General features: G+C 52.8%; 1 protein-coding gene across 14 annotated transcripts; it reads right to left on the reverse strand.

Annotated features, from left to right (window-relative positions):
• Window positions 1-981: 981 nt before the first annotated feature.
• XRCC1 (X-ray repair cross complementing 1) lies at window positions 982-23,039 on the reverse strand. 14 transcript variants are annotated; one of them, XR_014806254.1, is made up of 18 exons: window positions 22,898-23,039; window positions 21,935-22,027; window positions 15,155-15,265; window positions 11,654-11,743; window positions 9,453-9,611; window positions 8,194-8,268; window positions 7,997-8,102; window positions 7,670-7,800; window positions 7,487-7,598; window positions 7,117-7,375; window positions 6,805-6,921; window positions 4,023-4,116; window positions 3,743-3,875; window positions 3,365-3,416; window positions 3,132-3,302; window positions 1,735-1,825; window positions 1,300-1,375; window positions 982-1,195 (listed from the first exon to the last, which is right to left on the reverse strand). XR_014806254.1 is itself a non-coding variant. In XM_084961023.1 (18 exons), the coding sequence occupies exons 5-18, from the start codon at window positions 9,585-9,587 to the stop codon at window positions 1,082-1,084; spliced, it is 1,635 nt and encodes a 544-aa protein (XP_084817149.1). In that variant the 5' UTR covers window positions 9,588-9,611; window positions 11,654-11,743; window positions 15,155-15,265; window positions 21,935-22,027; window positions 22,898-23,039; the 3' UTR covers window positions 982-1,081. The 14 variants fall into 14 exon arrangements, 5 of the variants coding, with proteins under 5 accessions (XP_084817149.1, XP_013844100.1, XP_020950133.1 ...); XM_084961023.1 differs by having other exon boundaries at window positions 3,132-3,271; XR_014806249.1 differs by lacking the exon at window positions 11,654-11,743.
• Window positions 23,040-23,772: the final 733 nt, after the last annotated feature.

The following is a 23,772-nucleotide window of genomic DNA, read 5'->3' on the forward strand; positions in this document are numbered from 1 at the left end:
ATGCTAGGCCCTTGAACCCAGTGTGCCAGGGCAGGGATTGAACCTGTGTCCTGGTGCTGTAGATGCCGCCCATCCCCTTGCGCCACAGTGGAAACTCATTTCTTTTGTTTGAAGACACTAAGTTTGTGGTTAATTTGCTCTTCAGCTGTGACCCCGCCCTTTACCCTTTGCCCCCTCCCTGGCCCACCTCCAGGATGAAGTCCAAGTTTCTCAGCCTGCAGTTCGCAGCACTTCAGGACAGCCCCATCCCGATTCTACGGTGAGGGACATGCACTCCATGTGCTGTCCTGTCCAGCAGCCACTAAGCACTTGAACTGGGGAAGGGAATTTTTCGTTTCACTATTGTTAAACAGCCACCTGTGCCAACATCTGCCAGGACTGTGCCCACTTTTCCAGCCAGGCCTGCCCCTAAAGCCTCGTCACCAGAGGTCACCAGCTGGTTCCCACTTCCTGGCCTTCCCCCAGGGCCCTGGCCCCCGCCAGAGCACCTTCCCAGCTTCAGCCCTGATTCTCTATCACCCCATGCAATTCCCACCCTGAATGTGGCAGAGTCTTGAAGGGGGCTTAGGATTTGGGTGGGTTGATTAAAATGCTCCTTCACCCAAGCCTACCTCCTAAATGAGACGACATAAAGCCAGGCTGGTGACAGTTACATAGCTCCCTCTGAGAGCCCTGGAGAAAGGAGATGTCCCTGGCCCAGGGGAGCCAAGACTTTGAGAGAGAGGCTCACCCCGTGAACATTCTGGCCTGCAGCCCAGGACCCACAGACAGACAACCAAGACCCGGGAATGGGCTCAGAGGGTCAGAAGCAGCTCAGCGTCGGATTCCCAATTCCCTGCCACCACCGAGGTGAGTGGCTGGGAAGGAGTGACAAAGAGCCCCTTGGTTCTTTTGGGGACCCGAGGACAGAAGTCACTGGGTAGCCCAGAGGCCTGGACCTGGGAGTGGAAGCAAAACCAAACATAAGACAGGAAGCTGGAAGCCTGTTGGGGACCTGGGGAGACTTTGGAGGGGCAGCTGCTCCAAACCAAGTCACCTTTATTAACTCCTGTGTGTGTGTGCATGTGCACAAGCAAACACCTCAGGCCTGGGGCACCACCCCATACAGCTGGTGGGGAAGTAGCTTCTGCTTCTCGTTGCAACTGTAGATCCACCGAGGGCGGACGAACACCAGGGAGGGGTTGTCCATCAGGGCCTGAGGGCGGGGCGGGATGCAAATGAGGACGTGTGAGAGAGGAGGGGATGGAGGGGATGCAAAGCACAGGCTAGGTCCCCTCTCCCTGCCCCTCCTGGACTCACTTCCTCGAAGCTGGGGTCCCACTCCTGTGCCGTGATCACAAACTGGACCCGGTCGCTCATATAGTCCTCAAGCTCCCTGGTGGGAGAAGAAAACAGGCAGAGAATCGGTGTCCCCTCTCTTGACGCCCTACTCCCCAGCTGTCCTCCAAGGCCATCCTCTCCCATCCCCACCTGTGTCCCCTATGGTATGCCTGTGGGTCCCCCACTCTTTCATGGGCCAGGCTGGCCACAGCCACGAAGCTCCCACCCGTCACCCATCCTTTCAGAAGGGTGGTGGGGAGCCTTGCTTTGGAGAAGAGGAAGCCGAGGGGAAGCTACGCATCCAGGGCTCCTCAGCAGAGCCTGCGGGGCTGGCACCCAACTCCATGGCCTTCCTGCAGACTACACCCCTGCTCCACCCTCCACGGCCTCCCCACAACCTCCCTGGAGACCAACCCGTTGAAGGCTGTGACATATCGGCTGAGCCGCCGCCGCTCGTCCCCTGGGAACTCCCCGTACAGGAAGAAGTGCTTGCCCTGGAAGAAATCTGCAAGGGAGACGGGGAAAGAACCTGGCCTGAGGTCCCTGGAGTTCCAGCACACCAGCCAGGAGCCACAGGGCACGCGGAGGGGGGACAGGAAGGTGGTGGGGCAGCTGGAGCGGGGCTGGAGTGTCCGAGCACACCCTGGCGTGGGAATAATACATGATAGGCAGTGGTTCCCGGCCAGGCCCAGCTGAGCCTCTGGGTAGTTGCTGTTATTGTCATTGCTGTTTTGCTTTAATGGTAAAAGTCAATTACTATTTCTTACATGAAGTAAATCTCTTCGTGAGCTCGGCCCGGGTTGGAATTTTCCATCCTGCCGCTCCCCAACTGTGGCTGTCTTGATCCTTTTTTTTTTTTTTTTTTGTCTTTTTTTTGTCTTTGTTGTTGTTGTTGCTATTTCTTGGGCAGCTCCCGCGGCATATGGAGGTTCCCAGGCTAGGGGTCCAATCGGAGCTGTAGCCACCGGCCTACGCCAGAGCCACAGCAACGCGGGATCCAAGCCGCATCTGCAACCTACACCACAGCTCATGGCAACTCCGGATCGTTAACCCACTGAGCAAGGGCAGGGACCGAACCCGAAACCTCATGGTTCCTAGTCGGATTCATTAACCACTGCGCCACGACGGGAACTCCTGTCTTGATCCTTTTATCCAGTTTGACGTGACTTGCCATCGACTGACCAAGGCCACGTTGGGGGCTCGGGAGGAGCGCAGCACTCCCCCGCCTGTCACCAGTGAGGAACTGGGTGGAAGCGGCTTCTTCCAGGGGCCACGAACTTCACCTCTGCTCAGACCCTCATTCTCAACCGGCAGAAGCTCTGACTCCTGTCCCCACCCCACCATGTGCAAGTCTGGGGTGACAAATAACAATGCTGTCACCACGTAGGTCCCAACAGACAGCAATGTCCTCATCGTCAGTGTGCTGGGCCCCGTCCCTCACTGACAAAACTCAACCTGCTGCTGGGGCCTGGGCACCCGCAGACTTTCAAAGCCCAGGTGGTCCTGGCGTCTGGGGAGGGGCGTTGTGGTGGGGGGCAGGGGGGAGTGGAAAGCCAAAGGAGGTCATGCCCAGAGCCAGGCTGTGATCATCACACCAGAGGCCAGGACAGAGACAGGGAGGGAAGTTGGGAGAGGATCCAAAGGGAGGGGAAGAGGCCTAAGGGGACAGGAGGTGGCCAGGGCCGGAGAGTGGGATGAGGAGACTAAGAGACAAGTCACACGGGGCAGCAGTGACCCCAAGGTGGGCTGGGGCAAGTCATGGTAGGTAAGTGACAGGGAGAGATCCCACATGAGGAGGGAGGATTTCCCACCTGGGAGCTCAGGAACTGGCAGGTCAGGAGATTCTGGGGGCCCCTCGTTGTCCGTGTTCTCATCCGTGGATCCCGCGTATGGGTCCTCGCCGTTCTCCCCCTGGCCAGGGGGCTGCCTCTGTTCCTTCTGCTCAGCCACCCTGGCGGGGCCAAGAGGGGAGGGGGAAAAACCTGCATACTCGATGCCCCTCCTCCCAAGCCAGGGCCACCCTGACCCCCAGACCCAGTCCTACCTTCTTAGCTCATCCTCAGTGTCCCCAGAATCTTCTGCCCCGTTGTCCTGTCCTGCGGGTGGAAGCTTAGTCAATGTGAGGCCCCTAACTCATGTTCCGGGAAGACTGGTGTTGCATTCCCTCCCAGTCTCAAGCCTGAGCACAGATGTGGGCATCCCAACCCCCAATCTCAACTGCCCTCCAGACCCACTGAGGATCCAGTTAGGATCTGACTGTCTGGGATCCAGCCCCACCTCCCTGAGACCCGAGAGCTCAGGCTTTGATAAGAGAGTCTGGGTCTCCAGCCCCTCTGCTCCCAGGCCCTGGAGCTGGAGCCCCAGCCCCTCCTCCCTCAGGCCCAGAGTCCAGCCTCCGGCCCCTCCTTCCTCAGGCTCTGACCTGACTGCTCCCCCTCGATGTCGGTATCGTCCTGGGGCCTTGGTGAGGCTGGTTTGGTCTCTTCTGGGGCTGGGGGTCTCTGGGGTAAGCTGGGTCCTGCTGCCTGAGGGGGCCTGGCTTTGGTCTGGGGACGCTGAGGAGGGCGGATGGGTTGGTGAGGGGGGAAGGGGCCATGCAGGTGTGAGCCGGCAGGAAGCAGGCGTGGAGAGTCTGGGGCATCACGACACTCATGTTCTCCAACCCACTCCACCCTCCCCCACCCAGGCAGGGGGTGTCAGACCTGTCGGGGAGGCTTGGGTGCTTCATCCCCGCTGCTGCCACCAGGAGAGCCCCCTTCGTCCTCACTGCTCGAGTCTGGCCCCGCCATGAGGTACCTAGGGGAGGATTGGGCCCTCAGACAAACAGCAGACGTGTTTTCCGGGGGAGGAGGGGAGGATATTTAAGGAGCATCAGGCATTGGCGTTTACTATGTATTTGGGGAGGCAACTGTGGCCCCGCCTCCTAGCTTCTCAAGGGCCCCATGGTCCCCCAGCCACCCACACTGGAGACCAGAGCATTCTCTGGCTTCTCTTCCCTCTTAAAGAAAAAAGTCAGAAATGACCATTCCCTTTGAGACTCAAAGTCAGTTTCTCATTAGGAGAATGTCTGACAATCAAGGGAAAATTCTCAAAAGCGAACACATTTTTAAAGACCCTGATGCTATATTATTCAGTGTTCCTCAAGCCGCTGATACTCCAGGAAAAGAATCTTCCTAGTTCTGATCATAACAACAGCTAACACAGTACAGGATCTCCTACATGCCAGGCAGTGTTCTGAACACTTAATAGATTCAGAGTTACTGAATCCTAAGGTAGGTGCTACTTTTAGCCCCATTTCACAGATGAGGAAACAAGGCCCAGAGAGGTCAATCAAGTTGCCCCGAATCACAGGGAAGAGTATGTATACGGCAGAAGGCAAATGAACCTGTTGGCTGTGCTTTCCTAGTTTGTACGTTTCAACCCTTCTGCACATGATTTGGTTGTTTCAAAGCTGGTGACACCCTGTTTGGGTAAGTCACCGCCACTGTAAAACTGTGGTTCAGGGGAAGTTTAGAAGATTTAAAGTAAAGTAGTGGATGCAGAATTGATGGTGGGTTACTAAGCTTTTTCTTTAAAGTGCTTCGAGGAGTTCCCTTGTGGCTCAGTGGGTTAAGGATCTGGCATTGTCACTACTGCGGCCTGGGTTCAATCCCTGGCCCTGGAACTTCCTCATGTCACAGGCACATACAAAAAGAAAAAAAAAGAAAATACAATACTTTGAATTAAAAAATTAAAAAAACACTCAATTTGAGAGTTCCCATTGTGGCTCAGTAGTTAACAAACCCAACTAGGATCCACAAGGACACAGATTCAATCCCTGGCCTTGCTCAGTGGGTTAAGGATCCAGAGTGCCGTAAGCTGTGCTGTGGGTCACAGACGCGGCTCGGATCTGGCGTTGCTGTGGCTGTGGTGTAGGCCAATGGCTACAGCTCCGATTCAACCCCTAGCCTGGGAACTTCCACATGACGTGGGTGTGGCCCTAAAAAGACCATCACCCTGGAGCCTTCCTTCTATTGCTGGATTTTAAAAATATAAAGTGCTCTCTGAATTTTGCAGGGTCAAAATCCAGTTACAAATCCGATACTGTCTGTCTGGTTGCCTTTTCTTCCACGTACCCTTTTACCCCTCCTAGGCAGACGATAGTCCAAATCCAGTTCCTCTGTCCTCAATCCCACCTTCTTCCCACCCCAGGCCTCAGCCTCCCCCAGAGTCCCCACCTGCAGCCTCCCCTTGACACCTCACCCCTCACAACAGAGGTGGCCCTGTCCCCAGACACACAGCTCCCCTGGCTCCCTACTACGCACAGAGGAGACCCCTGGAGCCAGACACGGTTCAGAATTTTGATTTTTTCAGATGACAACAGCAAACAGCAGGTGCACAGATTGCTAGAGAATGTCCCCCAGTGGGGTATAAGGGAGTCCGCTCTGCAAACCAAAGCCACACATATTTCTGTAATAAATATGACGATACACTCAATGGGATAAATAAAGTCCATAAATGGCCTTGCACCAGTTCAGGATAATCAGCAGCCGAGCAAGTGTGTGCTAAACACAGAAATTCACTCTTGGCTTCCAGGGATGACTGAATTTCCAAACAACAGATGAGGGGTCTGAGGAGCGGGACGGAGCCCAGGCCCTGGGAGGCCTTTGAGCTCAGCCATCCACCTTCTGGCTTCCACCTGCACGCCTCCCGGAAAGCCTGTCTCTCAAGCACGCCAGGCACAGCCCCAACACTGAACACGCTCGGGCCTTGTCTTCACCACACAGAGTACAACTCAGGAGGCCTCCCCTCCAATCCCCAGGCCTCAGATCTGACCCTGCCTTTCCCCAGCTGAAAAGCCTTCTGTGGTCCCTGCTGCCCCAGCCTCGTTTTCCTGCCACTTCCTGCCTCCCACTGCGAACTGCGCATCCCCGCAGCTGCCCAGGCAGATGCCAGGCTGACTCTACTTTGGCTCCTCCGTCCAGCATGCTGTCCACCTCTGTTTGGCCTAGCAAAACTCTTCTCCTTGAAGACCCCTGGCTCGCTGCAGTCCCTGTTCCCCCCAGGGTCTTCCTGCAAACTGTTTCAGAACAAGTCTGGACCCTCACTGAAGTCAGAGGCCTTTAAGGGCAGGACCCAATGTCTGTGGCCCAGCATTGCCCAGCCCAGCCTGGCACCAAGCAGAGGCTTTGGAGGAAAGAATGTGATCAGGTCCCAACACTCCATTCTCTGCCCTGCAAACTGCAAACTGTTTCCTCAGCCTGCAGTGTCCTTTCCCGACCAAGCAGACTACCCAGAGCCCTCCATGGACACCCTAGGCAAGCCCACCCTCCCTCTTCCGTCTCCCGGCCCCTGCCCCTCCTCCTCCTCCGGGAAGTCAGCTGACTCTGGGCTGGAGACCCCAGCCTGAGTTCTCTCCAGATCCCCGGCACTGCTCACAGGGATCACAGGCTGAACCCAGGTGTGCGTGTGCAAACCACACACACACACGCAGCAAGGCCTCACCTCCGCGAGGGCAGCCGCCGCCGCATGCGGTGACAATCCAGCACCCACTCTTTGCGCACGATTCGGCCTCCGAGGCCTAGGACCTGGCTGTACTTGGGGGTGTTGGCAAAGGCGCAGCTGGTGGGGAGAAGGGAGGGTGTCAGCCAGGTGGGACCTGAGAGGTGAAGGGCGGAGCCAGGGAGAAGGACACGGGCCAAGGGGCAGGGAGGCCGAGAGGAAGATGCAGGAATCAGAGGGAAGAAGAGGCAGAGGATGCAGAGGCGAAGTGACAGGGAGCGAAAGCAAGAGGCAACGCGAGGGGGCGGGGCCCACATGAGGTGCGTGCTGTCCGGAGTCCAGTCTGGCCGATACTTGGCCCCCAGCTCGAGGGCCTTGTCCCGGAGCTCCGAGCGGAAGGGGTTCTGGAAGCCACTCAGCACCACCACCACACCCTGCAGGATCTTCCCCAGCTCCTGCGGGCCAGCTCGGGGGGCCCTGGGCTTGGCGCCTTCTCCTCGGGGCTTCCCAGGTGCTGCCCCCCGTGCTGGGGCAGGGAGCGGGGCCGTGGCTGGGGTCCGGGGAGCAGCTGGCACTGGGGAAGCCAAAGAGTAGACTCAGTCCTAAGGGGGGCCGGACCCCCAGCCCCTCCTCCCTCAGACCCAGGATCAGGCCCCTGCGGGAACAAGGAATCCAGGTGGCTCACGTTTGGGTCTCTTGAGGGCGGGGGGTGAGGGCTGGGCTGACGGTTTGCTGGGGGTCTTCTTTGCTTCTTGGTTCAAATCCAGCTTCCTCTTGCCTTTGGGGGACTCCTGAGGCTGAGGGGGTGGGAGGGGCTGAGGCCTCCAGCTCCTCTCCTTCTGCTCCCCACCCGGGCTGGTAAGCTCACCTTGGAGGTGCTGCCTGCTGCCCTGGAGGCACTGCCTGTTGCCTTGGAGGCCGGAGACACCGAGGAGGCTGCACTGGAGGCCTGCAGTGTAGCAGCTGCATAGCTGGGTCCTGCTGGGTCACTGGCTGCAACTGGACAGGGGGGAAGTGGATCCAGATTGAAAAGGCTGGGCCCTTAGTCCGTTTGGCTCCTGTCCCTGGGGCACAGAGTATTGTTCCCAACCCCAGCAGTGACCCAGGAGTCCAGACCCCCGGCCCCTCCTCCCTCAGACCCAGGATCCAGGCCCCCCGCCTCTACTCTCTCAGGACCCAGGTTTTCCGCACTTACCTGGGGGTGTCCTGTTGATCCGGCTGAAGAAGAGCGCTCCCGGTCGTAGGGAGCTGGTGCTCTCATCCTCCTCCTTTACGCGGAACTGGCCAAGCCTGGTCACCTTCTAAGGTCCCAAAGGTCAGTGCAGTGGGAGGGCTGTGGGCAGGCGGCGAGGAGGTAGGGAGAAAGCTCTGGGCGTGGCAGGGAGAGCTTACCTGGGATGAGGCCTCGGCCTCGTCTTTGTCGGGGGGGCTGTGAAACCGTATAAAACTCAGGCCATAGGGGGCATCCTGGGAAAGGAGGGGTAGGAGTCAGGGAGTCTGGCCAAGGACAGAGGCGTGGCCTCAGTCCCTTTCATTCAGGGAAACCCTTTCTGGATGTTTCCCTCCTACGGACACCTGTGTCTGGGGAGGTGCCAGATGACAATGATGAGGGTAACAAGAGCGAGCTGTCACTGAGCCCTGACTCAGGGTCAGGCTCGGGGCCAAGCCCTTTGCATGCCCCTGCTCCTTGAGCCTCAGAGCAATTGGCACAGGCTGCTGTCTAAGCGAATCCACTCTGCATGCCAAATTCCTGCCTGCAGAATAGGAGGGAGGGCTGGGTGCCACTTCTGGAACTCAGAAATTCTCCAGGCTCCTTCTCCCTCTGCTGGGCAGATGCGAAGCCACAGGAAGGAGCCTGGGTCCCAGCATGACCAGCCGAGCACCTCCAGGGAAAGACCCCTGGGTAAGAAGTACACCTTTCCCGTGTGCTGTCATTACACACCGGGCCTCGTCACCACAGCGCAGCATCCCTAACTTACAGCAACCCTGTAAGGATCAGGAACCTGAGGCCAGAAAGGTAAAGTCAGTCACTAGCCCGAGGTCACCCAGCTAAGGAGGGGAATAGCCAGGTTTTATTTTTTTTTTTCTTCTTAGGACCACATCTGTGGCATATGGAGATTCCCAGGCTAGGGGTCAAATCAGAGCTACAGCTGCCGGCCTATGCCATAGCCACAGCAACACCAGATCAGAGCTGCACCTGAAAACTACACCACAGCTCACGGCAACACCAGATCCTTAACCCACTGAGTGGGGCCAGGGATTGAACCCCAAATCTCATGGTTCCTAGTCAGATTCATTTCCACTGCGCCACAATGGGAACTCCAACAGCCAGGTTTTAAACCAGTGTTCTGACTCGAGAGCTCATGATCTTAAACTCCGGGGCCCAAATCTATGAGGCCACATCTCTGACAAGTCAGAGGCTCCCCCTCCCAACTTCCCTGAGCTCTCCCTCCAGGACACAAAGATTCCTACCTGGGGAGGATCTCAACCCAAATACCCAAATTCAGGGAACACAGGGACCCAGTCTCCTTATAACCCCACGGAAAATCCACTGTCTGGTCCTCCCAGCCCTCTGGGACCCCATGTCAGCCCCTCACCTCTCTTGGGACTCAGGACCAAGGACCCTGCACCACAGCTCCCACCTCGAGTACCTTGCTGTACGGCTGACTGCAGACAATTTTGACTCGGTCCCAGCGCTTCTCTGCTGCTGCCCGGACCAGCTTGTCGGGCCCAAAAATGCGAACGCGGTTGGGGTTTGAGCCACTGCGACTCTCGGAAGGGGACATGAAAGATGAGGTGACCAGAAGGACCTGGGAAGAGGCACAGTGAGTGAGAACCAGGCTTGGCTGGTTTCAGTGACACCTCCTAGGGGCTGGAAGAGGGCCGGGCCTGAGTGGGGACCAGGGAGTAATTGGATCCAGCTGCACCTCAACGGGTCTCAAGGCTTCTTCTCTTGTTTCTGGGCCTCCAGGCAATCCTCCCCTGACCCAGGCCCTGGAAGGATCCTTCTATCCCCAGATCCGGGCCATCCTTCCCTAAATTCTTGCGCAGACTTCCATGTTTGGCTACACAGCAGGCTACACAGCCCAAGGAAACGCCCACAGCAGGGTGGATGTTCACAAGGACCAGCACTGTATGCAAACACCTTTTGGAAACGCACGGCAGAATCGGCCAAAAGGCAAGGGGAATTACAGCAGGCCAGAAATGACAGTGCAGAATCCAAGGAGGTGGGGGGCTGGCCTGTCATGAAATGACTCTTTCTCTGTTCAAACGCACCCTTGGTGGCCCAGCTCTGGGATGCTCGGGACATTTCTCATCTCCAGCTGCTCCTTGTCAGGCTCTGCTGACAGGGGGAACTAGAGACAGGGGCTCAAGGCTGGAGGAGGGAGGTGGGATCTGCGCCTTCTTGCAGATCTGTGAGCAGCCCCCCAGTTGTGCTCACTTCCCTGGGGGGCAGGTGAATCCAGTTTGCCTGAATCAGTTCAGAAGCTGCAGAAGTAGCCTCACGCCACCCTCTCAGGCACATACCAGGGCCAGCCGGGGTGGCCCCTTCCGGGGTCTGAGTTTCGCCTCCAAGAGCCCCACCTCCAAACTTCTAAGCATCTGCATTTCAGTAATTCCAGTCTCTTCCTTTGGATCCTTCGGCCCTAAGGGTGCCGGCTTCGCCCTGCAGTTGCTGGTTTGTCCTCCCTTAGGCTTCTGGCCTCTTCACTAATTCTTTATGTTACTATCTCCTAATTCTTTAGGTTAATTCTCTCTGTTAAACTAACTGGTGTGGCTTCAGTCTCCTGACTGGTACAGTGGGTAGCACTGATGTTGGTGTCTGCCCTGTTGCTGATTCCAGGTGGCACAGAGCTTGACATTAAAGGGCTCTACGTGGTGGCAGCAGGGAAGAAGGGGAGACACAGCCATGGCCATGGGGAGGAGAGACGGGCCCTCCAAAGGGCAACACCCTCTGTGGGTAAATGGGGGGGAAATGAGTCTCGAGGGGAGAGTCAGTGGGAGCCTTAGCTCTGGGGGAACCTCAGAGAAAAGGTGAAAAATTCCCTCTGGAGACTCCTAACCACAGGCCTGGACTCTCGAGGATGTGGAGCAGAGTTCTCTTGTGGTACAGAGGGTTAAAGGATTCAGCGTTATCACTGTAGGAGCTTGGCACGGGTTCAATCCCTGGCCCAGGAACTTCCACATACCACAAGTATTCCCACAGATATATTCCCCAAGAACAGAATTAACAATCACACATATACCACACACACACACACACACACACACACACACACGAGGCATAAGGAAACGCTGCCATGATTTAGGGTCAGCAGAAACCACAAACTGCATACTCAGACCCGCAAAGACGGCGTATATTGATATCATTAAACACACAATATAAATGTGTGTTTAGGAATTCCTGCTGTGGCTCAGCAGGTTAAGAATCCAATTAATATCCCTCCTAAACAAACAATAACTATCCTTAGGCAGCGAGCCAGTTTTAGTTGGGTAATAATCTGTTACTTAGTCTCTTCAAACTGACACGCTGTGAATTTTGTGAAATTAGAAAATGGAAGATTTTTGCTGAGAAAAACACAGATTATAACTAAGTATCTCTTTGTGCTCAGCTCCGACTATGAAAAGGAAACAACAAAGATGCAGAAAATTATACAGAAGAAAGTCATCTCCCTGGCCTTGACTATACTTGTTTATAAAAGGACTGATTTGGAGCTGATGGGGGAGCTGAATCATCACCTAGTGACTAAATGATGGGGCAGTGTAAACTGTGGCTGGCAGCTGCCACCCACACTAAGGGGGAGCTCTCCTCCCACTCCCTGTAAAGAGAAGACAGCTCCAGTCACTTTACCGTCCAAGACTGCCTTTAAGGTTCCAGGATTAAACCTTTGTCCTCTAGCCTGTGTTGACCTCGCAAGCTTAGGTATCTGCTTTGTAGAATCTGGAGAGCCAAAAAAGAACATGGTGTTGATTTTGTAGAAAATGCTATTAGTTATTACAATGTGTGCCTTCAGCTTGGTTTGTATTGCTGACATCGGCACGGACCAGCCCTGCTCGGCCCTTTTTCCTTTTCTTTTTTTGCCCGTTCCAGGCATATCTAGCCTCCAGGCAGAAGCCAGGTGTTCTAAGCCCTAGAGTCTTGAATCTGGTCTTGGCTAGAAGTTATAACAAAACTTCCGGCAGAAGTTTAATTAAAAAATCTTGAGAAATATAAGACAAAAATAAAAATTTTAAAAACCCCACAACGTTAGATTCAGAAAAAACAAGAAGCCACCATTTCTGGTTTTTGGTAGTATGTGAGTCTGAGATGAACAATTGCAAATAAAAATTTATTTCTAAAAAAAAAAAAAAAGAAAAAAAAAATCTCGAGAGAACGGGAGACTGTGACATATAAGAAAAGATGAAGCCCCGAGCTAGCCATTCCACCTTCCTGGCTAGATAAAAAGGGGAATAATAAAGATTCAAACACCAGATACATTTCCTCTTTTTTCACAAAATAGAATTTTTTTTTTCTTTTTTTAGGACCGCACCTGCTGCCAGGGATCAAACCTGTGTCCTCATGGATGCTAGACGAGTTTGTTACCTCTAAGCCACAGTGGGAACTCCTTTATTTATTTATTGGTAGAATTTGAGTTAAATCTGTTTGCTAAGAATAGAGAACTTTTAGGAGTTCCCATTGTGGCTCAGCGGAAATGAATCCGACTAGGAACCATGAGGTTGCGGGTTTGATCCCTGGCCTCGCTCAGTGGCTTAAAGATCCAGTGTTGCCGTGAGCTGTGGTGTAGGTCACAGATTGGCTTGGATCCCACATTGCTGTGGGAGTGGCATAGGTGGGCAGCTGTAGCTCCTATTTTGTAGCCTGGGAACATCCATATGCTGCAGGTGCGGCCCTAAAAAGACAAAAAAAAAAAAAAGAGAATTTTAAAAAAATCATCCCAAAGACTGTTAATTTTGTTTAAATTGTAAACAAGGAGGCCATTAGACTGGGTGGCTCTAGAGGCTTAGGTAGCCTAAGTAAACCAACCCAAATCTAAGGCAGAGTTGGCAAAATCAAATCTAAGAAAATGAAATGTAGGAACAACTAATCATAAACAGCTAAGTCCTAACTTTTCCCAGTGAGGCAACCATTGAAGCTCTAGCCAATTAAATAATTGCTTTGCTTCTAAGTCTTCTCTATAAAAACCTCTGTCCTAGCCCACCACGCAGCACTCTGAATCATTGTTCAGTTTTGTTTGCCTGATTCAACTGTTGGCTCAGAGAAACTCTTCAGAACATAATGTGCCTCAGTTTGCCTTTTGAGAACTTAGAGGACTTTTAGAATGTGTGTTTCAGGAAAACCTCATTTGTTAAAAACCACCTTGGGAGGCAGGAATAACATTTGATGAAATTCAACACGTGTTCACTTAAAAGACTGGCAACATGAAGCATAAGTAAGGGTGTGAAACAGAGAGAACTCCCATGCTGCTGAAGGGAATATGAAATGGGATAACCACTCTGGAAAGGCATCCATTCCCAGTAAGCTTAAAGCACATACCTAAACGAAGACCCTGAAACTAAATGCTTCGATATTTATCCAAAAGAGATCTCTATACAGAGGCTTGCACAAGAATGTTCCCAGCAGTTTTTTTCATAGTAAACAAAAAGTGGTGGGAGTTCCCGCTGTGGTGCATTAGGATCCGTAGCGTCTCTGGAGCCCTGGAACACAGGTTTGAACCCCAGCCTGGCACAGTGGGTCGGGGATCTGGCATTGCTGCAGGTGCAGCATAAGTTTCAATTGCGGCTCGGATCTGGCTCCTAGACCAGAAACTCCATATGGCACGGGGTGGCCAAAAAGGAAAAAAAAAATGTGGCAGAGTTTCCATTTGGCTCAGTGGGTTGGATGAACAAATCGTGATCTACGCTTTGAGTGCTACGCCTCAACAATAAGCTGGAACGGACCGCTGACATACATACACAATAAGGAAGAGCCTCAAAAAATAGGACATTGAGCAAAAGCCAACCACGAAAAAAGAATACATGTTAATAAGATTCTTTTTTTTTTTTTTTTTTTTTCCTTTTTAGGGCCCACTGGAGGCATACGGAGGTTCCCAGGTTAGGGTTCAAATCGGAGCTACAGCTGCTGGCCTACACCACAGCCAGAGCAACTCGGGATCCAAGCCGGGTCTGTAACCTAAACCACAGCTCACGGCAATGCCAGATCCTTAACCCACTGAGTGAGGCCAGGGATCGAACCTGTGTCCTCACGGATGCTGGTCAGATTCGTTAACCGATGAGCCACGACGGGAACTCCTAAAATTCCATTTACATGAAACTCTAGGGCAGGCAAAACTAGTCTGTAGTGACAGAGAAGAGATCAGTGGTGGCCTGAGCTGAGGGTGGGAGGAGTGGCCGCACAGGGACCAGGGGGAACTGTCAGAGAGACAGCAACGCTGTGTCTCGAGTTGGGGGATGGCTCTGCAGGTGCATACACATTTCTCAGAACTCTGACCTGTGCATTTCACTCTATGCAAGACATACCCCCATGAAAAGCAATTTTTCACTGCAAGAAAAAATATATATCTTGTAGAAAACTAATTTAGCCACCTAAAATTGTAAACTCTCTTTTTCACAGTAGGTTTATTTTTACCCCAAAACACGTCATTAATTCACTACCTGACTTGTTATGATCTCGCCAATCCAGCTTGAATTAATTCAACCAGAAAAAAAAAAAAAAGATTGGAACTCTCTCTTTTCTTTTTTTTTTTTTTAAGGGCCACACCTGTGCCAAATGGAGGTTCCCAGGCTAGGGGGTCTCATCAGATACTGCATCTGCCAGCCTACCCCGCAGCTCATGGCAACGTTGGATCCTTAACCCACTGAGCAAGGCCAGGGATCGAATCCGCATCCTCATGGATAGCAGTCGGGTTCCTTTACTACTGAGCCACAACAGAACTCTAGGACAACTTTTTAAATACTCCTAAGAGAGTAAAGGGCATTCCTTCTTGTAAATGTTTGTTATACATAGAGGTGCTAACAGAGGCACCCTAAGCAATCTGGAATCTCAATCTGCAGGGATATCCTTAACAAGTTCTGGAACCAGAGAAAAGCAGTTTTGCTCTCAAGTAATGACTGAATCAGAGAAGAAAGAGGTGCCTCTGCTTCTTCATGCAATCAGGATGCAAGCTTGGACTCAGAGCTGCCATGCACGGCCTACCACCTGGGTCTGTTGTCTCCTTGAACCCTGGGCTCCTCCAGAAGGTAGGTCAGTGTGACTTGTCACCGCCCTGGCCTGGAGCCTGGGGGACCCTGGGGCAATGACGAGAGTTTCTGGGGCAGGGATCAGTCAGCTTCTGGGCCAGAAGGCCCTGCATACCTCATAGTCTTGCTCCCCAGCCCCTCCGGCCGAGCTGCCCACCAGCACCTCCACAAAGGCTGAGCCATCATTCCCAATGTCCACGCTGTGTATCTGCTCCTCCTTCTCCAGCTGCAGGGGAGAGAAAGCACAGTCAGTGCTCGCCATGGAACCTTAGAAGATAAATGGCCACCATCGGGGCCACCACATCTCCTAGTAATGTCAACATGACAGTAGGAGCCAGGCTGAGTGGGGCCACTGTATCCCCTGCACACAGCACAGGGTGTGGCCCAGAGTCAGAGCTCGAAAATATTCTCTCACTGTCTGCAGAAGCCCCTATACCTACTTCCCCAACTCCGCCAGACTTGGCCGGATTAGTTTATAAACTGCCACCATGGAGCTCTCCTGCCAGAGTTAAGCAGACAAATGGCATATCTGTCACCCCCACCTCCAATCACACAGGACTCCCTGGAAGTTCCCTGAGGGTAGGGCCTGGTCTGGTTTTGCTCACCACTGGCTCCTGGGTTTGAACCCCAGCTCTGCACAAGGTTAGCCTTGTCAGCTAACCTCTCGGAGCCTCAGCTTCCTCATCTGCAAAATGTGGATGTCGCCCAATCTGGGATTATGTGCATAAACAACTATGGCTGCAGGGCACGGCCTGCAGGAGGCCCTCTGCTGCTGTCAGTCAGGAGGCATCATTGTTGTTGCTCCACGATTCTTCTTCCTGAGAAGGAAAGACCTAGGAAGGCTTCCCCCAAAGCTTCTGCCAGTCCCACCCCGTCTGACAGTAAAGGCACAGAAAGGCATGCGGGGTGGACGGCAGTTGGGAACAGCTGAAGCCAGTCTCCTGCTTTCCAGTCTGGGGCTTTTTAATTTAGCTCCTAGAATGATGCGTTGTTAGCATCCTCTGAGGCACCTCACCCACAACCCTACACTGCGCCCACTGCCAGGATCATGTGACAGTCCAATCTGTCCTGTCACCCCACCCACACAGTGCTACAGACAGGACCGGCTACAGGCGGGGAAGGAGCCTGGACTTGGGGGAAAACGAGCTGGAATTCAAATCCAGCCTTGCCATTGCCAAGCTGTGCAGCCCTGGGTGACGTACAACCTCTCTGAGCAGCAGTTTCCTCGCGCGTGAAGGGGGAGGGGCGTCACAACAACCCTCCCTCCGAAGGAAACTGAGATGGCACAGAACACCAGCCACCGCCACCCACAGGCCCCGCAGCGGACAGCTCTGTGCTCCGGAGGTCTATCTTCTCTCTGCATGACAGCCCCACGAGCCAGGAACTATTATTATCTCCATCTTCCGCATGAGCAAACAGGCAGGAAGCGGTTCTGTCACTTCCCTGAGGTCACGCGGCAGGAGCCCAAGCAGGCTGGCTAGTCAGGTGTGCTCTGCCACCCACCCCGGGTGGGCTGGAGAAGGACGAGGTGCTGAGGGAAGGGGCTCCAGGGGAAGCCCGCTGCCTCCACTGCAGCTTCCAGCTCCGAGGCCTGGGATGGTGCAAGGTGCCGCCCAGAAACACGAGTCCCCAGCTACTCCTCTGCCCCTGACCCCACCTGGTGGCTCTCCTCCGGCCAGGCCGGCCTTCCTTCTGCCCGAGAACAGGCCGGTTCCTTTCCACCGCAGGGCCTTTGCACCAGCCCTTCCCCTTGCCTAGCCCGCTCTTCCCCCAGACCCTCCCCTAGCTGGCTCCTTCCACCACTCAGGTCCCTGCTCAGATGTCACTTCCTCAGACCCACCGAAGCCGCCCCCAACCCGGTGCTCCTTCCACCCTCTGACCCTGCTTTACTGCTCTTTATCATCGTCACTTGACATTATATAGTTACATTTTCAATTTGTCTTTGTCTGGCATCTGTCTCCCCCACCAGACTTTCAGCTCTGTGAGAGCAGGGACCATGTTGGAGTCATGTCCTACTGTGTCCCCTGTGACAGGTGCAGTGCCTGGCCCTTCCTGGCTCTGCTTACTTACTTCTGTGTGATTCTGGGACAAAGGGTTTCATGTCACCCCTTGGGCCTGTTTTCTAAAATGCAAACAAACTACTTATACCTCACAGGGTCGCTGTGCAGATTCAAATGAAGAACACGTGCAAATGCTCTAGGAAAGGGCCCGGACAGAGCACAGGCTCCATGAATGGCAGCAGATCCTGCCGTCACAGAAGACCTTCCATACATTCCTGATGGACAGACAGGTGGATGGGGGGCCCCCAGGAACCACCTGCTGAAGAAACAATGGCCCCTGAGTTATAACTTGGGCTCTGCCCTCCCTCACCAAGTGGTTTGATAAGTCAGTTGCCTCAGAGTCCTCATCTGTCACAAAAGGATCATCACGGCTAAAGTTTAAAAATTCTTTTTTTTTTTTTTTTTTTTTTTAAGGGCCATACCTGCAGCATATGGAGGTTTCCAGGCTAGGGGTCTAATTGGAGCTGTAGCTGCTGGCCTATACCACAGCCACGGCAATGCCGGATTCGAGCTGCTTCTGAGACCTACACCACAGCTCATGGCAAAGCCAGATCCTCAACCCACTGAGCAAGGCCTGCAACCATTGAACCTGCAACCTCATGGTTCCTAATGGGATTCATTTCCGCTGCACCACAACAGGAACTCCAAGAACTCCTGAAAATTCTTTAAATAATGCCATTTACAGCAACCTAGAAATGGTCCTAGAGATTATCATACTAAGTGAAGTCAGCCAAAGAAAGACAAATGTATCACTTAGATGTGGAATCCAAAACACAAGACAAATGAACTTATTTACAAAACAGAAACAGACTCATAGATGTAGGAAACAAACTTATGGTTACCAAAGGGGAAAGGAGGGCAGGGAGAAATTAGGAGTTTGGGATTAAGAGATGCACACCATTATTTATAAACTAAACAACAAGGACCTACTGTATAGAACAGGGAACTGGAGTTCCCGTCGTGGCGCAGTGGTTAACGAATCCGACTAGGAACCATGAGGTTGCGGGTTCCATCCCTGCCCTTGCTCAGTGGGTTGCGGATCCGGCGTTGCCGTGAGCTGTGGTGTAGGTTGCAGACGCGGCTTGGATCCCGCGTTGCTGTGGCTCTGGCATAGGCCGGTGGCTACAGCTCCGATTGGACCCCTAGCCTGGGAATCTCCATATGCCGCGGGAGCGGCCCAAGACCAAGAAATAGCAAAAAGACCAAAAAAAAAAAAAAAAAAAAAAAAAAAAAAGAACAGGGAACTATACTCAATATCTTGTAATAAACTATAATAGAAAAGAGTTGCAAAAAGACAACATGCACATACAACTATCTATGAATTGATGTATCTATCTATCTAAAACCAAACCATTTTGCTATACACCTGAAACCAACACAATATTATAAATCAACTATATGTCAATTAAAAAAAAAAAAACACCTTCTTGGAGTTCCCACTGTGGTGCAACAGGATTGACAATGTCTCTGCAATGGCAGGGATGAGGGTTCGATTCCTCACCCAGTGCAGAGGGTTATGGATCCAGCATTACCACAGCTGCAGCAAATCCAACTCTGGCTCAGATGTGACTCCTGGCCCAGAAACTTCCATATGCTGAGATCATAAAAGAAAAACAAACAGGGAGTTCCTGCTGTGGCTCAGTGGGTTAAGAACCCAACAAGTGGGAGTTCCCCTCATGGCTCAGTGGTAACAAATCCGACTAGTATCCATGAGGACAAGGGCTCAATCCCTGGGCCCGCTCAGTGGGTTAAGGATCTAGTGTTGCCGTGAGCCGTGGTGAAGGTCACAGACATGGCTGGGATCTTGCTTGCATTGCTGTGGCTGTGGTGTAGGGTGGCAGCTTTAGCTCTGATTCAACCCCTAGCCTAGGAACTTACGTATGCCCCAGGTGTGGCCTTAAAAAGCAAGGGGGGAGTTCCTGTCGTGGCGCAGTGGTTAACGAATCTGACTAGGAACCATGAGGTTGCGGGTTTGGTCCCTGCCCTTGCTCAATGGGTTAAGGATCCGGCGTTGCCGTGAGCTGTGGTGTAGGTCGCAGACGCGGCTCGGATCCTGCGTTGCTGTGGCTCTGGCGTAGGCCGGCGGCTACAGCTCCGATTAGACCCCTAGCCTGGGAACCTCCATATGCCGTGGGAGTGGCCCAAGAAATAGAAAAAAAAAAAAAAAAGCGAGGGGAAAAAAAAAAAAAAAGAACCCAACTAGTATCCATGAGGATTCAGGTTCAATTCCTAGCCTCACTCAGTGGGTTAAGGATCTAGCATTGCCGTAGCTGTGGTGTAGGCCAGCAGCTGCAGCTCTGATTTTGACCCTTAGCCTCGGAACTTCCATATGCTGCAGGTATAGCCCTAAAAAGCAAAAAAAAAAAAAAAAAAAAAAGAGAGAGAGAAAAAAAAACAGAGAAAGCAAAAAGAACACTTCTTATTGAGTGCCAGGTGCTGGTCTCCCATTGCTGTCCTAACAAATTACCACAAACTTCCCGGCTGAAAACAACACATCCTAACAGATCTGGAGGTCTGAAATGTGGTCTCACTAGCTGAGATAAACTTTCCTTCGAGAGGTTCTGGGGTGGGGATCGGTTCCTTGTCCCGTTTCCAGCTTCTAGAGGTCCCCTGCACTCCCCAGCTGTGGCCCCTCTTCCCTCTTCAGAGCCAGCAGCAGCACCACTCAAGCTGTCTTCACATCTCTGACTCTGGTTCTCCTGCCTCCCTCGTTCCCTCATAAGGACCCTGGTGATTACATTACACCCGCTCCCACCCCCCAAAATCATCCAGGCCAATCTCACCATCTCAAGATCCTGGCTCATCACATCCGCAAAGTCCCTTAAAGGATGTCCCATAAAGGACATGGCCCCAGGTTCTGGGGATTAGGATGCAGACACCTTTCAGGGGGCCATAATTCTGTCTCCCACACTTGGCTCCGCTCCCCCTGGGCCAGGCTTCACTGAATCCTCACAGCCACTTTAGGCGGAAGCTTTCCCAATGGGCAAACTGATACTCAGACAGGTAAATACATGGCTCACATGTCACACACAGCTAATGACTGGCAAAGAAACTCGCACCCACCTGCCAGGTCATAAGGCAGCACTCCTTCAACTGTACCTTTGAGGTAAGAACTCAATATCTGTACCTTTCCCACATTATAAAGCAGGGGCCCTCCTTCTGGTAGGACATATATATATGTGTGTGTGTGTAATGTATACATACATACATATATATACGCACACACATATACTTTTTTTTTTTTTTTTGGCTTTTTAGGGCCGTACCCACAGCATATGGGGGTTTCCAGGGTAGGGGTCAAATCAGAGCTACAGCTGCCAGCCTACACCACAGCCTCAGCAATGCAGGATCAGAGTCGCGTCTGTGACCTACACCACAGCTCATGGCAACACCGGATCCTTAACCCGCTGAGTGAGGCCAGGGATCGAACCTGCATCCTCATGGATGCTAGTCAGATTTGTTACCTGCTGAGCCAGGAGAGGAATTCCCACAGAGTTCTTGTAAGAATGAAGCGGCAGCACAGAGAACTCTACCCAGTACTCTGTGACAATTGACGTGGGAAGAGAATCTGAGAGAGAATGGATGTGTGCATATGTATGACTGGGTCACTCTGTTGTACAGAGTGAAATTACCAAAGCCTTGAAAATTAACTATACCTCAATAAAACTTAAAAAAAAAAAGAAAAAAAAAGAATGAGTGAAACATAGCTGGTATGAAGTGCTCCATAAAGTCTGGGTACAATTCCTGACAATGCTTTATGTTACCAAAAAATAGTAATAAATAAATCTACCCCCAAAAAATGCAAGCCCATGTGTGAACAAGAAGCAGTATGACAAAATGGTTATGAGCACCCACAATGGGCTCAAGTCTTAGCACTGCCATTTACTAGTGGTTCTTACAGCCCTTAGGACATCCGACTCCGTGAAGAGCCAGAACATGCAAGGAAAACACCCAGGCTGGCACCTGGCAAAGGGCAGACGCTTAAATCACACTGAGCTCGCTTCTCCCATCAGTTTCTTATGCCCAAAGGGAGCAGCCTGTTTGGAATTCTATAACCATCTCAGGTCAAACTCCCCTTTCCCCTTTGCCTTCCTCCAACTCCACAGGGCTGGGGGCGGACTTGGTGAAAGGGGCACCAAAGCACTCAGCTTTCCAGCCGTGGCAGCTCAGACAGCCACCTCACTTCTCCTTCCCTTACGCCTCCATTTCCTCATCTTTTTTTTTTTTCTTTTTTTTAGGGCCGCACCTGCAGCATATGGAGGTTCCCAGACTAGGGGGCAAAGAGCAGCTGTACCTCCCAGCCTACACCACAGCAGCACAAGATCTGAGCCTCGTCTGCAACCTACACCACTGCTCACCGCAACGCTGGATCCTTAACCCACTGAGCAAGATCAGGGTTTGAACCTGCATCCTCATGGCTACTATTTGGGTTCATTACTGCTGAGCCACAAGGGCAACTCCCTCCACCTCTCCATCTTTAAAATTAGCTTGCCTGGCTTAGATGATCTGAGACACATTCCAGCCTTGAACCCACTGACTTTAAAAGGCAGGATACACGGCAATGATTCACTGCGTTCCAGCTGAGGAACCTGCAGCCCAGAAAGTAGCAGCAACCTACCTGGGCCCGCACCGATTCCTACAGTCATCCCTGGCCTGGGCCCCGGATCACCTTTCTCCTGTGCTAAGGGGCAAAGGGATCACATTGCTCACTTTCCAGGTGAGGAAGCTGAGGTCCAAAGGGGAAGTGTCTCAACTCACTGCCAGTTAACTCAAGAGCAGAGTCCAGACCTGGGTCTCCAGACTCCTATGGAGGAGAGGGGGGAGGGCAGGATCACCTGGAGAACCACAGAGATGGTCTTCTCGCCCGCCTTGGCTGCACGCCATTTTCGATAAGTGTCTGCCTTGAGAAGGTTTTCTGCACAGTGGGTCTGGAGAGAAGAGTGGGAAAGGGAGAGTTTGAGATGCCAGCTAGTTCCCCAGCTCTCAGATTATTCCTTTGAGTCCTCCCAAGCCCGCTGAAATCCCCCAGATTTAAGTTTCCCAATTAATTCCCCACACTCTGCCTTGAGTCCCCTACAGCACTTTCTCCTGGAAATTAAGGAAGCTCCCCACTCCCTCCTCTCCTCTCTGGAAGTTCCATAGATGCCCAGAAGGCCTCCTATTCCACTTCTCTCCCAGAATTCCCTTACGGCTGCCAGGAAATTCCCCCGTGGCCTCCTTAGAATCCCCAGAAGTTCCTTTTTGAAAGGAAAATCAAAATGAAGTCCGTTTTGCTAAGAGAGCTCGCTAAAATGGAGCTGGGAGGCCACTGAGGAACTGTGCCCATGCAGGTCTCAGCCTGGACGGAACCTGACCTTGTGACCGCTTACTGCATTAACACAGATATCCAAAACATCTGCTAGAAACTCAAGATACTAATCCAACCTTCTCGGTAAATAACTCATGCCAGCCTATCTATTTATGGCTCCCTTACCCTAAAGTAACTCATGACAGCCTATTCTTTAAAGCTAAATGTTTCCTTACTTGTTTCAGAGTCAACTACAGTTCTCTCCAGACAACTTCAACCTAACGAGCCTTCGTCCTCATAAGCTCCTGACTCTCTTTCCCAACCCTCTTTCAGCTTTATGGGAATCTATATCTCTCGAATTGCAATTCCTAAGACTCCAAATAAAGTTCGTTGTTCTTTGCAGCCCAGATGCTGATTTCTCTTCAACACCTTTTAGACTCCAAAAGTTCTCATAGAGACCCCTCACGATTTCCTTTACTTCTTCCAACCTCCCCCCACGCCAGTCCCTCACCGAGTCCTGGCTACTGCAGGACACCACATGGCGGAGGCGGATCTCCGGCATGTCAGCGCCGTGGGCTTCGCCTGGCCAGAAAGACGCAGGAGGGTCTGAGTTTAGGGGGCGGACAGGGGGTGCTCCCTGCGCGGGCTTAACTGCGCAAGCGCGCGAGGCTCGGGCCTTTCAAACAGCGGCGCGCCGGAGGTCGCGTCAACACTGCGCAAGCCCAGTGCGTCTCTCCAGCCAGAGGCCAGAGGCGCTGTTCCCTAGCAACGAACGAGCTGTTCCCGCCTCCCTCAGGCCAAACAGCTCTCTAGCCCCTCCTCCCAGTGACGTTCACACCCAGCGTTCGGAGAGAGAGTCTTGCTACCCGAACGGCCTCGGGTAGTGGGACCCCAGAAGAAATTCGCCATCCTCACCGCCCAAACTGAAGCCCGAAAAGCAAGAGGGCAGCAAACCTGAGCAGATCTTTGCAGGGATCTGCAACCGGATCCCCTCAGCGGTTGCTGGCTACTCCCTTGCCGCCGCTCCCCCGCCCCGCCCAACACACAAGGAAAAAAAATCTCGGACCTTTGAAAGTTATGCCTGAGGCCAAGAGAGAGTGGGTAAAGGACCTAAATAAAACCCAAAGCACGTGCCCAAGGCAGACACACAAGCAGCCTCGACGGCTCCCAACCCTGCCTCAGTTGTCCAATATGACCTGTGGGCATCCGTCTCGTAACACGCCCATCCCTGCCGGTTGACAGGCACCCATCTGTTCGGTCCCCACGAGACCCAGAAGCGCATCTTCGGGTGGGGTTGGAGCTGGAGAGAGCCTTAACACAGAAAAGGGAGTATGAACCAAGCGTGCCAAGAAAGGAAGGGAGACTAGGCGCCGGCGCCTCTGCAGA

The sequence above is a fragment of the Sus scrofa genome, chromosome 6 (genome assembly GCF_054392235.1).
Source record: "Sus scrofa isolate SSC_HxYL_T2T_F1_AM1 chromosome 6, Sscrofa_HxYL_maternal_Yorkshire_Landrace_v2.0, whole genome shotgun sequence".
NCBI lineage: Eukaryota > Metazoa > Chordata > Mammalia > Artiodactyla > Suidae > Sus > Sus scrofa.